At 39.7% G+C, this 17151-nt stretch overlaps 1 protein-coding gene across 1 annotated transcript in view; it reads right to left on the reverse strand.

The window, feature by feature from the left end:
• The window catches only part of necab2 (N-terminal EF-hand calcium binding protein 2), a 191909-nt gene extending 175351 nt beyond the window's left edge, over positions 1-16558 (reverse strand). Inside the window, exon 1 of the mRNA XM_063004593.1 lies at positions 16241-16558. Coding sequence (XP_062860663.1) covers positions 16241-16558 — 318 coding nt within the window. The remainder of the gene's footprint in view (positions 1-16240) is intronic.
• Positions 16559-17151: the final 593 nt, after the last annotated feature.

Below are 17151 nucleotides of genomic sequence, written 5' to 3' on the forward strand. Positions count from 1 at the left end.
GGTGCATTTTGTTTTCACTGATACTGCTTGAGATGTTTTTACAATTTAATTAGAGTCCACCTGTGGTAAATTCAATTGACTGGACATGATTGGGGATTGCCAACACCTGCCTATATAAGGTCCCACAGTTGACAGTGCATATCAGAGCAAACTCCAAGCCATGGGGTCAAAGGAATTATCTGCAGACCTCAGAAACAGGATTGTGTCAAGGCATAGATCTGGAGAAGGGTACAGAAGAATTGCCACAGCTTTACAGGTCCCAAAGAGCACAGTATCCACCATCACTCGTAAACCACCAAAAATCTTCCTGGACCAAGCGTTACGTCTGGAGGAAACCAGGCACCACTCATCACCTGGCTAATGCCGTGTACCGACGCTCCCCATTCAACCTGACAGAGCTTGCAAGGACCGTGTGAAGAGGAATGGGCAAAAATGTCCAAAAACAAGCTAATAGCCAAGCTAATAGCTTCCTTCCCAAGATGACTTAAAGCTGTAATTGCTGCCAAAGGTGCATCAACCAAGTATTAGGCTAAGGGTGTGTACAGATATGTAACTCCTAAAAAAACCATTTGTGTCAGTAAATTAAAATTGCATATTTTCTAAACCCTGTTTTCACTTCGTAATTATTGGTGATTGTGTGTTGGTGTTTGAGGCAAAAAAAAGAACTCAAACTATTGTAGAATGAATCTGTAACGTAATAAAACGTAATGAAGGTGAAGGGTGTGTGCAGACTTTCCGGCTTGGCTGTATATGCTTGACTGTATATGCAGAAAATTTTCCACATATCCCAGGTTGTTTGGAAGATGGGGTCAGAGCGCAGGGTCAGCCATTGTATTGCGCCCTTAGGGCAGATAGAGTTAAGGGCCCTGCTCAAGAACCCAACAGTGGCTGGAAAGCAGAGCCTGGATTTGTATCGACAATCTTCCAAATTATAGCTCAAAGTTCTACCCACTAGGCTGCCATTGTCCCAGAAGGAGTGTCCACATACATTTGGCCATATAGTATATTGACTGTATAATGGGCAAGTAGAATAGATAAAATGAGCTAAAGTCAAACAGAGAAAACAAATAATATTAAATTATACGTATATTACTAAATTATTTACCCATATCACAAGCTCTGCCAAAATCATTCATTCAATAGATTATCTGTGGTTGCCACAGCATGCTTCCTCTATGATCTAATTACTGAGCAAATAGCAATACTGTTAATATTTCAAAGTTCTCTTCTATATTTGGGTGTCAGTAAATGCCATGTGCAGTCACCAGCTAATTCCTGCAGCTAAAACCAGGTCTGTGCAATGGCTGTTATAAATGCCAAAAACTACTGACATATAGTAACATCAATGCAGAGCTTATAACCCTAATTAATGAAAAATACTGTTTAAGTTCAAGTGTAACCATTTCTGAAAGTGTGACTTCCATTTGTAACATAAAAACCATATTTACACAAACCTTTTCTATCTGGCTTTCAGGGGCGATTTATGGCACGGGCTTACCTGGGCTTCAGCCCAGGGGCTCCGAATAATTGAGGGCCCCGGATTGGCTGTTTTATTTTTTATTTATTTTGTTAGTTATTTTGGTTAATAAGAATGGGGAAGCTTACAAAATCATTTACGCGTTATTCATATTTCTGACTGTTGATTGGCCAGATAAACGAGCTGCCGTAATTCTGATTGGTGGTTTCAGTTAAGCAACGTGAACGTTAGAGCTAGTATGTGAGTGACATTCAGCTCAGCCAATCAGAATGCAGCACCAGGTTTATACATGTGCGTTCGGACGTTCTGCAGTTAGTTTTGTATATGAGTCTTGCCTTATGGTCCCAGCATTGAAGTTCGGGTTCTGGAACTAGGCGATCTAAAGTGCTGTAACGCTCATTGAAGTCCTGACTCAACAGTTAAAGTGACTCTACCCTGTCGTGTGCCTTTAACCTCCACCACCGCACAGCAAAAGACCCGTAACATCCCCACCGGACAGCGGCTAGGTGAGCCGACCCTCTACGGTAACAAGTGGCTAATGCTAGCGGTAAAGTGCCGCGATAACAAAAGTAAAAAAAAACACGGCAATGTTTCCGTTAAGTAAAATATAAAAATAACTAAAAGACAATAAAATATCAGAATGCATGTAATCACACTACACAGTGAGTGCACAGCAAGGGATTTTGGGAATCTGTGTAACCTGCTTAACGTTACTAGACTATATATATATATATATATATATATATATATATATTTGTACTGGGGCCCATGAGCTGCCACTGAACTCTGTTGTCTTGCGTTGTGTACTGATTTTATGAAAACTATACGTGGGGGCCCACAAGCAGCTGTAGCCCCTGGGCCCACAGGCAGATCGCCTCTGCTGGCTTTAATGACTAAAACTTTTTTAACAGATGAAATCTTTCATTCATAAAGCATAAGTAGCATTATTGTGTCCACTATGTTCTACTGCCTAATTTTGTGGCAGTAATTTTTAAAGGCTGACTTAAAGGTAGTGTTTGCATAGTCATCTGACTCTGATAAAAAAGGAGATTTAAAGAGGGGTATTAAAGCAGCCAGAAAAGGTCACTCTCCTAACCAAATACGTCCTAAATCTTCACAATGATTGATAAGTAAAGATGTGCAATTGGGCGTGGGTTGAGCTTTAAGTCTGCTGCTCTGCTAAGCAGATCAATCTGTGCATTAAATCAGATACAGCAATCCCAAACCACATACTACTAGAAGTGCCCATACGCAAATGTAATACATATACATATATAAAATGTTTATATATAAAATATATGCCCATATTTGTGCAAACTATACATGCACAACAATTTCATCTCAATGTATGTGGATATTACGCAGCATTTAAATATAAAACAAATACATGAATGCCTGACAAGAAAAATCATGTTAGCATACAGCCTTTTTAATATTAAGTTATGTTAATGAATATAAGTTATGTTAATGAAATTGCATATATAAATTAAATATACAGTGTATCACAAAAGTGAGTACACCCCTCACATTTCTGCAAATATTTCATTATATCTTTTAATGGGACAACACTATAGACATGAAACTTGGATATAACTTAGAGTAGTCAGTGTTCAGCTTGTATAGCAGTGTAGATTTACTCTCTTCTCAAAATAACTCAACACACAGCCATTAATGTCTAAATGGCTGGCAACATAAGTGAGTACACCCCACAGTGAACATGTCCAAATTGTGCCCAAATGTGTCGTTGTCCCTCCCTGGTGTCATGTGTCAAGGTCCCAGGTGTAAATGGGGAGCAGGGCTGTTAAATTTGGTGTTTTGGGTACAATTCTCTCATACTGGCCACTGGATATTCAACATGGCACCTCATGGCAAAGAACTCTCTGAGGATGTGAGAAATAGAATTGTTGCTCTCCACAAAGATGGCCTGGGCTATAAGAAGATTGCTAACACCCTGAAACTGAGCTACAGCATGGTGGCCAAGGTCATACAGGCTTCGCCAGGGTCGACCAAAGAAGTTGAGTCCACGTGTTCGGCGTCATATCCAGAGGTTGGCTTTAAAAAATAGACACATGAGTGCTGCCAGCATTGCTGCAGAGGTTGAAGACGTGGGAGGTCAGCCTGTCAGTGCTCAGACCATACGCCGCACACTGCATCAACTCGGTCTGCATGGTCGTCATCCCAGAAGGAAGCTGACGCACAAGAAAGCCAGCAAACAGTTTGCTGAAGACAAGCAGTCCAAGAACATGGATTACTGGAATGCCCTGTGGTCTGACGACACCAAGATAAACTTGTTTGGCTCAGATGGTGTCCAGCATGTGTGGCGGCGCCCTGGTGAGAAGTACCAAGACAACTGTATCTTGCCTACAGTCAAGCATGGTGGTGGTAGCATCATGGTCTTGGGCTGCATGAGTGTTGCTGGCACTGGGGAGCTGCAGTTCATTGAGGGAAACATGAATTCCGACATTCTGAAACAGAGCATGATCCCCTCCCTTCGAAAACTGGGCCTCATGGCAGTTTTCCAACAGGATAACGACCCCAAACACAACCTCCAAGATGACAACTGCCTTGCTGAGGAAGCTGAAGGTAAAGGTGATGGACTAAACCCAATTGAGCACCTGTGGCGCATCCTCAAGTGGAAGGTGGAGGAGTTCAAGGTGTCTAACATCCACCAGCTCCGTGATGTCATCATGGAGGAGAGGAAGAGGACTCCAGTAGCAACCTGTGCAGCTCTGTTGAATTCCATGCCCAGGAGGGTTAAGGCAGTGCTGGATAATAATGGTGGTCACACAAAATATTGACACTTTGGGCACAATTTGGACATGTTCACTGTGGGGTGTACTCACTTATGTTGCCAGCCATTTACACATTAATGGCTGTGTGTTGAGTTATTTTCAGAAGACAGTAAATCTACACTGCTATACAAGCTGTACACTGACTACTCTAAGTTATATCCAAGTTTTATTTCTATAGTGTTGCCCCATGAAAAGATATAATAAAATATTTGCAGAAATGTGAGGGGTGTACTCACTTTTGTGATACACTTCATATGCTAACATATATGGATACAACATATAATACTGTGTAAAAATTAATTCTATAGATTTAATATATATGTAATATATGTAGTTAATAGATTTTATTATGGGCATTTTATATACAGTATGTCATAAACCTATATATATTCAGAGGATACATGTATGTTATAATAATATACACTGATCAGCCATAACATTAAAACCACCTTCTTGTTTCTACACTCACTGTCCATTTGATCAGCTCCACTTACCATATAGAACCACTTTGTAGTTCTACAATTACTGACTGTAGTCCATCTGTTTCTCTACATACCTTTTTAGCCTGCTTTCACCCTGTTCTTCAATGGTCAGGACCCCCACAGGACCACCACAGAGCAGGTATTATTTACGTGGTGGATCATTCTCAGCTCTGCAGTGACACTGACATGGTGATGGTGTGTTAGTGTGTGTTGTGCTGGTATGAGTGGATCAGACACAGCAGTGCTGCTGAAGTTTTTAAACACTGTGTCCACTCACTGTCCACTCTATTAGACACTCCTACCTAGTTGGTCCACCTTGTAGATGTAAAGTCAGAGGCGATAGCACATCTATTGCTGCTGTTTAAGTTGGTCATCTTCTAGACCTTCATCAGTGGTCACAGGACGCTGCCCATTGGGCGCTGTTGGCTGGATATATTTTTGGTTGGTGGACTATTCTCAGTCCAGCAGTGACAGTGAGGTGTTTAAAAACTCCATCAGCACTGCCGTGTCTGATCCACTCATACCAGCACAACACACACTAACACCACCACCATGTCAGTGTCATTGCAGGGCTGAGAATGACCCACCACCCAAATAATACCTACTCTGTGGTGGTCCTGTGGGGGTCCTGACCATTGAAGAACAGGGTTCTTTGAAAAAAGCAGGCAAAAAAAGTATGTAGAGAAACAGATGGACTACAGTCAGTAATTGTAGAGCTACAAAGTGCTTATATATGGTAAGTGGAGCTGATAAAATGGACAGTGAGTGTAGAAACAAGGAGGTGGTCATAATGTTATGCCTTATCGGTTTATGGCCTTTCAAGTAACATGTGAAAAAAACATTATTGATATAGGGGCATATATGTCATGTATTAAATTTCTGTGCGGGTGTAGCTGTATTAGAATACTATTTAGTAAAATACTGCACTTGTGAGCAGAGACTCTGATTTGTAAAGAAACTTTATGAGAAGCAATGTTAATCAATTATAAATCTACAAGTTTACAAAGTAAACTTTATTTCCTGGTATTATGGTGGTGATGTTTTTGGTTTACTTCACTTCATAAAACGTTCATAAAAATCCCTACATTTTCATGTTTAGCTTTCTATTAAACATGTATATTACAAACAAATTATTAAAGGGCAGCAGTAAAACAGTGGTTAAGTTAGTGGCCTAATAATCCAACAGTTGCCGGTCCAAGCCACACCCTTGAATTGCATTTAGTCATAACTGTAAATCACTGCAGCATTTAGCAGATCACATCTTATCTATTGACTTTTTTCAAAGCTATATCGAAATTACTGTTAATATTTTTTTTTTAACATTTATACAGGTTTTTTTGTTGTGAATACATTTTTTGCCCTCTCTGTTTTCAGGAATAACAGATATTGAGTTCTATGGGCCAAAAGTCAACATATGTCATGATATGGAGATGAATCAGTGCCAAAGGCATGGGTGACTTGCATATCTGAATGCTGCTGCTAGAGTACTGACCGGTACAAGAAAGAGAGATCATATTACATCAGCACTCCAATCATTCTGTTGGTTACTATTGTATATTAGAATTGATTTTAAGATTCTCTTATTGGTTTTAAATGTCTCCATGGTCTTGGTCCATCATTCCTTAGTGAACTGATTGTTAAAAAATGTTCCAACCAGAGCACTTAGGTCATCTAATAGTAATATGCTGGTAGTCCTCAAAGCATGACTGAAGAGTGGGGGATTTAATGCATTTAACCACCATGGTCCAAAATGCTGGCATTGTCTCCCTAAGGGGCTGAGGACCAATCACTCACTAAGCACTTTCAAAAATAAGCTTAAGGCCCATCTTTTCAAAATAGCATTTTTAGGATTTTAAACGGTGGCTCGGTGGGTAGCATTGTCACCTCACAGCAAGGAGGTCCTGGGTTCGACCCCCAGGCGGGATGGTCCAGGTCCTTTCTATGCAGAGTTTGCATGTTCTCCCCGTGTCTGCGTGGGTTTCCTCCGGGAGCTCCGGTTTCCGCTCACAGTCCAAAAACATACAGTCAGGTTAATTGGAGACACTGAATTGCCCTATAGGTGAATGGGTGTGTGTATGTGTGTGTGTATGTCTGTCTGCCCTGCGATGGACTGGCATGTGTGCCTTGTGGCCAGCTTGCACCACCTGTGTCCTATTTAATGTCATATTTAACATTTTATTTTTTTAATGGCATGTTTTATTTCATTTTTATCATTTTGAACCTAACAATTTGAGTTCTTATTAAATTTTCATAATCTGTTGACTATCCTGATTGCTTAATCAGCCTTGCATAAAGAATTATGTGTGCACTTATTGCACTGATTGACCATAAGAGCTGAAATAGGGCCTCATGAAGGTGACTCTTAAATAGGGTTAGATCTCTTATTTCGACATGAACACAAACATATTACAAGTTAAGAGTTCTGCAATTAGATAGATGCAAAATAAATTGCGAGTACTCTGCAAGGTTGAAGTGCACTTTGAATAAACTGCCTTCTGGTAATAAATGCAATAGTTTGTATTTTATTTATTTATTTATTTTTTTACCTCTCTGCTGCGTGTATGAAATGTGCAAAAATAAAGATTATTATTATTATTATTATTAATAGTAGTGTTATGTTTGAAGGTACCAATAATGCAAAGGCTGTGCTGCCAAAGTCTTTTCTCAGAAAGCATATGGTTATGTCAACATGTCACCCCATTCTGCATGGCTTTGGAGACACAGGTTGCATGTGCTTGACAGGCCTGCCTGCAGTCTAGATCTGTCTCCTATTTAAAATGTATGCTGCATTATAAATGCAGAGAATCAGACAATAATGACCATGGACTGTTGAGCAGCTAAAGTTTTGTATTAAGGAAGAATGGATGAAAAACTGCAACAATTAGTATCCTCTATGCCCAAACGATGATGTAATTTATAGGAACCACTCAGTGGTAAACACGCTTGTTTCTGAACTTTGTGAGTGTTTTTCATGCATCAAATTCAGATTTTTTTTATTTTATTTACAAAATACAGTTAAATTGATGAGTGAAGGGGGCGCCCAGGTGGCGCAGCGGGATATTCCGCTACCACCGAGATTATGAGATAATGCATTTTTAAAAAATAAATAGAAAATTGATGAGTGAAGCCATTGAAAACTTTGCACTTTTGTCAGTTAAATAAAGATTTAAGACATTTAAAAATGACCAAAACAGATTCTTGTTTTTACTGCATTTTACTAAACTTTTTTCAGAAATAGGGATGGTATTTATTTTCAGCCATATTTATATTAGGCTCACTGTACCATTGTGCAGCTCTAATGCTGTTCATTACGTTTGTAGACACCACTTTTAATTATTGAGTTTAATTGTTTTAGCCACACCCATTGCTAACCGGTGCAAAGATCGATTTAAAATTGAAACTAAATCTAATGCCCCCAATTTTGTTTAGGTAAGGCAAATTCTTAGTCATGCATAACAGAGTGCCTGTGCACAAAGCAAGGTCAGTAGACACACAAGTCTGTTACAGACAAGCTTCACTGGCCTGCACAAGGCCCTAAACACAAATAAATGAATTGAAACATTGATTGCGAGTCAGGCCTTATCATCCAACATCAGTGTCTGACCTTATAACTGCTCATTTCCCTCCACACAAAAGGTGGAAAGCATCCCCAGAAGAGTCCACAAAGGGGGAAAGGGAATTTATACTTATGCCTATGATTTTAAAATTGAATGTCCAACAAGCATAGGTGTCCAAATACAGTATATAGACCACATAGTGTAAATGTGAGAATGACCATGGCATGCAACCTGTAGAAGCTACACACTGGTAACATGTATGAATCCAGCATAGGGTTTGGTCTCCATCATTTTGCTCTGGTCTGACCTCCATCTCATCATCTGTCTTTGGCACAGTCTATCCATGTCAATGTGAGTTATATTTAGATACTTTGGCTTTGTTCCAGCTGAATTGCCATTAAGTGTGAGTAAATCAGTGATTGGGTGAGAATGAAATGTGATGGACCATATCCCCTCCAGGGTGTATTCATAATTCATTTAATAATTTCTGGAGTACAACTGTGCCTACAGTCTTTAAAGTGATTTTCTTTTTAATTAGTTTCTACACACACTTTAAATATAGTGCAGTGTGTCTGGGTCTTGAACTACTTTTCACTGGTAGGGTTTTAACTTTTTCCATTCGAACCTACACCGAGTGGACATTTGAACAAGTGAACATTTTATCCTCAAAGTTGATGTGTTAGAAGCAGGAAAATTGGGCAAGTGTAAGGATTTGAGCGAGTTTGACAATGACCAAATTGTGATGGCTAGACAACTGGGTCAGAGCATCTCCAAAACTGCGGTTCTTGTGGGGTGTTCCCAGTCATCAGTGGTCAGTATCTATCAAAAGTGGTCCAAGAAAGGAACAGTGGTAAACCAGTGACAGGGTCATGGGCAGCCAAGGCTCATTGATGCACGTGGGGAGCGAAGGCTGGACTGTGTGGTCCGATCCAACAGACGAGCTACTGTAGCTCAAATTGCTGAAGAAGTTAATGCTGGTTCTGATGGAAAGGTGTCAGAATACAGTTGGTTGCTTATGGGGCTGCATAGCCACAGACCAGTCAGGGTGCCCATGCTGACCCCTGTCCATTCCGAAAGCGCCAACAATGGGCACATGAGCATGGACCATGAAGCCAATGGAAGAAGATGGCCTGGTCTGATGAATTACGTTTTCTTTTACATCACATGGATGGCCAGGTGCGTGTCAGTTGCATTTTCTGCATTTCTGCATGGACCACATGGCACCAGGATGCACTATGGGAAGAAGGCAAGCCGGTGAAGGCAGTATGATGCTTTGGCCAATGTTCTGCTGGCAAACATCTCTGTGTTGGCATCCTATTTATAATCACTTGGGTGGTGCAGTGGTCTAATGCACTAGCCCACTCAAGTTTGAATCCCAGACAGTGCTATCAACCTGAATGGCTATGCCTGTGCAGGGGAAGTCAAACAGGTTTCATTGCCACTATGCAATTGTTTTTTTGTTTTTTTAATTAATTGACTTGGGGTCTCAAGCGCTCAAGTTTAAACCCCTAGACAGTGCTATTGACCTGGACGGCTATGCCTGGGGTTGGGCAAGTCAAGCCTGACCATACAAATGCTCATTTGAAAAAATGGACACACATTCTCAGACCCAGTCAAAAAGCTCATGGTCACGTGTTTAGACATGTTGCCTTATAGTTTATTTATAAACTGATACTACCCTCAGTGCAGTGCTTAGAATCATCCAGAACCCAAACAGCATCAGCATGGAGGTCCTACAGAATGGGTTCCATTAAACTGATATGGGGTCCACAGGGTGACAAAGTGTACAGAGCAACAGATAGGTTGCAGACAGTATTTGCATATCAAAAAAGTTCAACTTTATAAAAGGTGTAGCTTATACAATAATCAAATAAATCATTCATATCTGCCTATTCAATTTGTGCTGGAATGTGAAGAGTTAGAGTAAAAAAAGCCCCTTTGTCTTCCTCTGTTGTCACTATAAGCTATAAATTCTCAGAGCCACAGTAATTCAAAGAGAGACCTATTTCAAATGACAGTGAAATAGACCAACACTCTCTTCCCTCTAAATGGGTGGGCTTTGTTATTGCTAACTTCATGACAAGTTCCACTCGCTGTGGGGACACAGTGTAATATAGAATTGTTTATATGTTTAAGTGTAACACAAGTTTGAGTATAGTGAACTTACACATAGTAGTTATAACTGTAGTTGTGGCTATTTCTTAGTAAATAATTGTAAGGTAAGCAAAGACAATTGCTTTAATCATCCATTCTGTTTATTGAAGAGTATAAGAGAGGGATTGCTTCTGCTAGATAAATGTACGTTGAGTAAGAAAGGAAGTCTGACAAGGATGGAATGTCTCACCATGTCTGTTTAAACGTCCTTGAAGAGCAAGAGATTTACCGAAGGATTCAAGACCATTGGAATCTCAGGTATGCTCATGACATTGTATTATTAGTCACATCACCAGATCATTTATCATTTCAAAAAGGCTGTGAAGGAATATAACATGCCGATGAATGCAGCAGGAACAAAAGTGATGACAAACACTAAAGAGTACTGGAGATTACAGTGGAACGTAGAAGATTGGAACAAATAGACTTCTTTAATTTGGGAAGTAAAGTATCAAATACTGCAGAATGTGCAGTTTAAGTGAAGTCAAGAATGGCAATGAAAAAAAAACAAGTCAGTTAGCTGCGATTGATGAAAGCCTTGGTCTGGCCACTAGCCACAGACGGATGTAAAGCCTGAACACTGAGGAAAGAGGAAGAAAAATGCATTTAGGCTTTTGAGAACAAGTACATCAGAAAGCTGATGAAAATCTCATAGAGGAAGATGATGACCACCAGGCAAGTTTATAAGATGGCCAGAATATAAAAGGAGCTATTGAACCACATCGAGTCCTGCAAGTTGCATTACTTTGGGCATGTGATGAGGCATCCAGATGAGAACATTAAAGGCAGTGTTATGACACGACTTCTGGAGAGACTCAGAAGATGAGGAAGACTAATAATTAGCTAGATTGACAACATCACAACATGGATTACGATAGCAGAGGCTAGTCGGCTACATGAGACAGAGAACATTGGAGAAAGTGGACCCATCTGTGCAGCTAACAATCACAAAGCAATGACAGCGTAATAATATGACAAAAAAACAACCATTGAGTACTCTTGTTTGTTTCCTGGGGAAGGTTCAGATGTTCAACATTTTAAAATAGAACATGTTGTATAGGAAAGAATCCCATTATGCTATTTTTTAAATATCAGTAAAGACTGTGTAATATGTATTTTATTATTATTATTATTGTTGTTGTTATTGAGTGCCGTTAGTTCAATGCCAACTCCTGGGGTCTATATGAATAGTGTCTTCTGTTTGGGTCTTTAGGCTTCTTAATAGCTTGTTGGTTTTTCCTTTAGATGTGTCCCAAAGCTTTATAAAAAAAATGTTATCCCAAAGGAATCATCGCCTGCTCAGATGAAGTCTGGTGTTTTAGCAGTAGAGTCCTCCTGGGTCTCATAACATAGCATTCCATTTCATTTATTTGAGGACATAGTGCGAGCTTACACTGTTGTACCTTGTGTCTGCAGGTCAGCACAAATTTGTTGGAGGTTGATTGTGTCTCTGTATCTACAATTTGAATAATTCTTCATTCAGTCCTTCATCACTACTATTAGTTTTTTTTCCTTCCACATCCAGAGAGGTCAGTTACAGTGCAATAGACTTGCTTTTCCTTCTTTTTTCTATGCTTAGTTCAGTGCATACTTTCCTCCATTTAAACTCTGATTGATTTCTATGTTGCCAGCTCTGGTTACTTGCCACAGATAGGATTAGGATCAAATTAAAGAAGCATTACATAATTAAAATCCAATTTTTCTCTCCAATATTGAGAATGTGGCAATAATATTACTTGAATGCTGAATTATGTTAGTTTTTTTTTTTTCCTCAGCTCTGTTCAAATGCAACCAAAATAAATAAACATTTGAATACCAAAGCACTTGTAATCGCAACAGTTTTCTAAGAAAAGTGGTGGATTTTTCAATAGAGGTGCATAGGTGGCAAACTGTTTTGGCCACTAGATAGATGGCTGGATGGATGGATGGATGGATACTTCATTGATCCCGAAGCAAATTAAATCCCCAGTAGCATTATACAACAAATAAATAACAGTACAGTACAAAACAAAAGCAAACAGAAAAACTAGAACTGAGTAGTTCTTGTATTTTACATAAAATGGATAACTGTAATGACTATGCATGAGGTATGGTTTCAGTGTAAAGTTAGATTGAATAGTAATAAAATTATTAAATAGTAAAGTGACGTAACAAATATTGGACAATGAGTTGGGCCAGTATAGCCATATATATACATACACATATATACACATAACATACATATACACATATTCACATATGTAAATACATACACATATATACAGGGGTTGGACAAAATAACTGAAACACCTGTCATTTTAGTGTGGGAGGTTTCATGGCTAAATTGGACCAGTCTGGTGGCCAATCTTCATTAATTGCACATTGCACCAGTAAGAGCAGAGTGTGAAGGTTCAATTAGCAGGGTAAGAGCACAGTTTTGCTCAAAATATTGCAATGCACACAACATTATGGGTGACATACCAGAGTTCAAAAGAGGACAAATTGTTGGTGCACGTCTTGCTGGCGCATCTGTGACCAAGACAGCAAGTCTTTGTGATGTATCAAGAGCCACGGTATCCAGGGTAATGTCAGCATACCACCAAGAAGGACAAACCACATCCAACAGGATTAACTGTGGACGCAAGAGGAAGCTGTCTGAAAGGGATGTTCGGGTGCTAACCCGGATTGTATCCAAAAAACATAAAACCACGGCTGCCCAAATCACGGCAGAATTAAATGTGCACCTCAACTCTCCTGTTTCCACCAGAACTGTCCGTCGGGAGCTCCACAGGGTCAATATACACGGCCGGGCTGCTATAGCCAAACCTTTGGTCACTCGTGCCAATGCCAAACGTCGGTTTCAATGGTGCAAGGAGCGCAAATCTTGGGCTGTGGACAATGTGAAACATGTATTGTTCTCTGATGAGTCCACCTTTACTGTTTTCCCCACATCCGGGAGAGTTACGGTGTGGAGAAGCCCCAAAGAAGCGTACCACCCAGACTGTTGCATGCCCAGAGTGAAGCATGGGGGTGGATCAGTGATGGTTTGGGCTGCCATATCATGGCATTCCCTTGGCCCAATACTTGTGCTAGATGGGCGCGTCACTGCCAAGGACTACCGAACCATTCTGGAGGACCATGTGCATCCAATGGCGGTGCCGTGTATCAGGATGACAATGCACCAATACACACAGCAAGACTGGTGAAAGATTGGTTTGATGAACATGAAAGTGAAGTTGAACATCTCCCATGGCCTGCACAGTCACCAGATCTAAATATTATTGAGCCACTTTGGGGTGTTTTGGAGAAGCGAGTCAGGAAACGTTTTCCTCCACCAGCATCACGTAGTGACCTGGCCACTATCCTGCAAGAAGAATGGCTTAAAATCCCTCTGACCACTGTGCAGGACTTGTATATGTCATTTCCAAGACGAATTGACGCTGTATTGGCCGCAAAAGGAGGCCCTACACCATACTAATAAATTATTGTGGTCTAAAACCAGGTGTTTCAGGTATTTTGTCCAACCCCTGTATATATACACATGCATGTCTCAGTCTTTAGCTACAGCCAGCCGTCCCTGCCTGGTGGAGTTGTAAAGCCTAATGGCTCTGGGGATGAAGGACCTTCTAAGCCTGTCCGTGGAGCAGCTCTGTGACAGCAGCCTGTCACTGAACATGCTCCTCTGTTTAATGATAACTGTATGTAGTAGGTGACTGACATTGTCCATGATGGAATAAAATATTAAATATGTTCTTTTGTTCTGTACCACTTAAATGAATGCATCCATGATTGTGCAGTATTACTAAATATTAAATAAGAAACAGAAAACTGCAGCAGGGGAAAACATAATCCTAAATGTCAAAGTCAACTTTTTGAAAAAGAACTTGACATTTTGCGCTTTTGAGGTAAAATATTTTTATTAAGGTATCACATTAAATTTAATGCTTTTTGTATCAGTGTTAAAAGTGATAGTGTACAATTTATAATAGCATCCGAGCTCTAACAATATTTACTTTATCTACTGTGCCACAGTGCTACTTGCCACCACCTAGGGGCAGTTTAAAATAGACAGTTCCTAAATGGTTTGTCTGATAAAACTGGAGTTCCAGAAGGAGACCCAAATAACTTGGTTTAAAGAAAGTAACCGGATAAGGTAAGTAACCTCTCCATCCTGATCAGTGTTGTGCTGCATATACAGAAACACTGAATGCAAGGCAGGAATACACCTTAAACAGGGAGTCAATACTTCCCAATGGAACACACACACACATTCATTCACTCTGTCAGTCACAACTAAAGGCAATTAAGAGCAGGGTAAAAAAGGGTAATTTGGGACACTTTTTAGTAGATTTACAAGAACACCACCTAAAATTATAGGGACTACCTTAAGTGTTACTTTTAGAATGCTTTATTTTCTATTAAGAAATGAGATGCCAAGTAAAATACTTTAAAAAATTTGGACCTTAAAACACATCAAGAACCCCTACCTCATGTTCAGGTAAAATGGGACAGCTGGTAAGCTAAAATGGGACAATGTCAATAAAGCTAAAGATTACACCTTACAAATCAGCTTGTATTTTTAAATGGGTAAATGCATTAAACAGTTAATTCATTAAATCAATAAATAATTAATGTAGCATAATGTGAGGCTGTAACTCTATCTACATGATTCTAACCACATAATTTAAGCTACTAGGTTTGATTTTGGTTTGAACTGGATGTACTCAAACACAATAGCATGATAACTCATGATTTAAAAACACCTGGTAGCTGAGAAACCTGCTGATTTTACTTCAGAATAGTGTCCCATTTATTTTAGTTACATTTAATGATTATTAATGATCAGAATTATAATAAAATATTTTAACAATACAGTTAACTTTTATTTCCTGTAACAGTGGTTATTCCCTGTATTACATAAATCGGGACAAAATGTAACTGAAATGGGACACTATTCTGAAGTAAAATCAGCAGGTTTCTCAGCTACCAGGTGTTATTACATTTTGAGTTACCATGCTATTGTGTGCTACACTGTCATAAACAGACATTACATTTGAGTACATCCAGTTTAAACCAAAATCAAATTTAGTCCTACACTGAGCTGATCCTACAAACATATTAGGTGTCACACACATTTATTGTTTTAGTTACAGTACTCTTATTACCATAAAGACAATCAACATGCAGCAAGGTTTACATCGCATGTCTAAGAACCAGTAATTTTTTACATCTTTGATCCGCCTAACCTACTTATCTCAGATCAATCACAATGCTTGTATCATAATAAAAAGGACATTTGTATCAATCATGTAATAATATGTTTAATGATTGCCTGCTAATATTTGATGCAAAACCTTATTTTCCTCCATTATGCCTTATGTCCTAATTTACCTGACTTTACCCTCGGTTGGAGGGAGGAAACCAGATACCAGGGAAAGCCCAGCAGACACTGGAGACAGTAAATTTCGACCCTGCATCACACTACCTGGCTTTACTGGATTTACCTGTGGTTCTGAATCTGATACTTTATTTAGCGCACGCATTTAATACCACAGTATTAAATAAATAAATAAATAAATACATTTTGAATGTATTGAAAATTACTTTCGTGGTAAAACAAGTGCATGAAAATATTCAGCAAGTTGTGGTGCATATTTTATCTTAGTCAGTTGTTTCTAACCACTGTAATATTGTAGATCTAAACTGAATGATTTGTTGTAGCTCCAGTCAGCAGATTTATCTAAATTAGAAATCGAACCAAACTTGAAGCAGTTACATTATGGATCTTGAAGTACTTACGTCCAGGATAACAGAGATGCCTTTCCGCGGCTCCGGGGCGAAGAACTGCTCCTGCGCTACCGCCGCCTCCTCTTTGCAGTACTCGCGGGTTGAGATGCTCTTGTTGTCGCTCATCTTGGTGACGATCCAGCGCACAAGCCCGTCTATGGCTCCGGGCTGTGAGCTGCCGTTTCCGGGCTGAGCTGCCGTCGCGGTCTCGCTGTTGATCGTAGTGGATTTCGTATGTTCGCCGCTGTCCTGAGCCCGCAGCTTGGCTTGATCTTTCTGGAGCAGCTTTTGGACTCCGTCCCTGCAGTAGCGCGCCGCTTGCTCGCACATCCTCTTTGCCGCGCTGCGTTCATGCTGCGCGCTATGGGGGCGATACCCTCCCCCCTCTCTGACATCATCAGCACCCACAGGACCCTCTCACAAAGCACAACACGCCCCTCTCAACACACCCATCATCTAGGGATGTAGTAAATTTCATATTTTGGTTAAAGAACGTCAAACATTACACCCAAAAAGGGAAGGGGTCAGTGATTTATATGTCTATATATACATAGTCTCACTGTCTGAGTTCCAAAGCTGAACCTTGTGTTTCTCTTCTCAATAAACCCTCAGTACATTTGTGTACTGCATCTAACGTGTAAGATAGATAGATAGATAGATAGATAGATAGATAGATAGATAGATAGATAGATAGATAGATAGATACGCAGTTAAAAGGTGTGTCCTATCAATAGGTTTCCTTCAAAGGATGACAGTAGATGGATCGGTGGCCAATTTCACTTTAGAGAAGTTAGTTTATCTAATACAAGAAATAAACACTGAAAATCATTTCCCATAAAAAGTGCATTGTTAAAATTTTTTGAGTATAAGTCAAATAATTAATAAAAAACATCCTACAAACATCTTTGGTGTCATATACTCAT

This window comes from Trichomycterus rosablanca, chromosome 11 (genome assembly GCF_030014385.1).
Source record: "Trichomycterus rosablanca isolate fTriRos1 chromosome 11, fTriRos1.hap1, whole genome shotgun sequence".
In the NCBI taxonomy this organism is placed as follows: domain Eukaryota; kingdom Metazoa; phylum Chordata; class Actinopteri; order Siluriformes; family Trichomycteridae; genus Trichomycterus; species Trichomycterus rosablanca.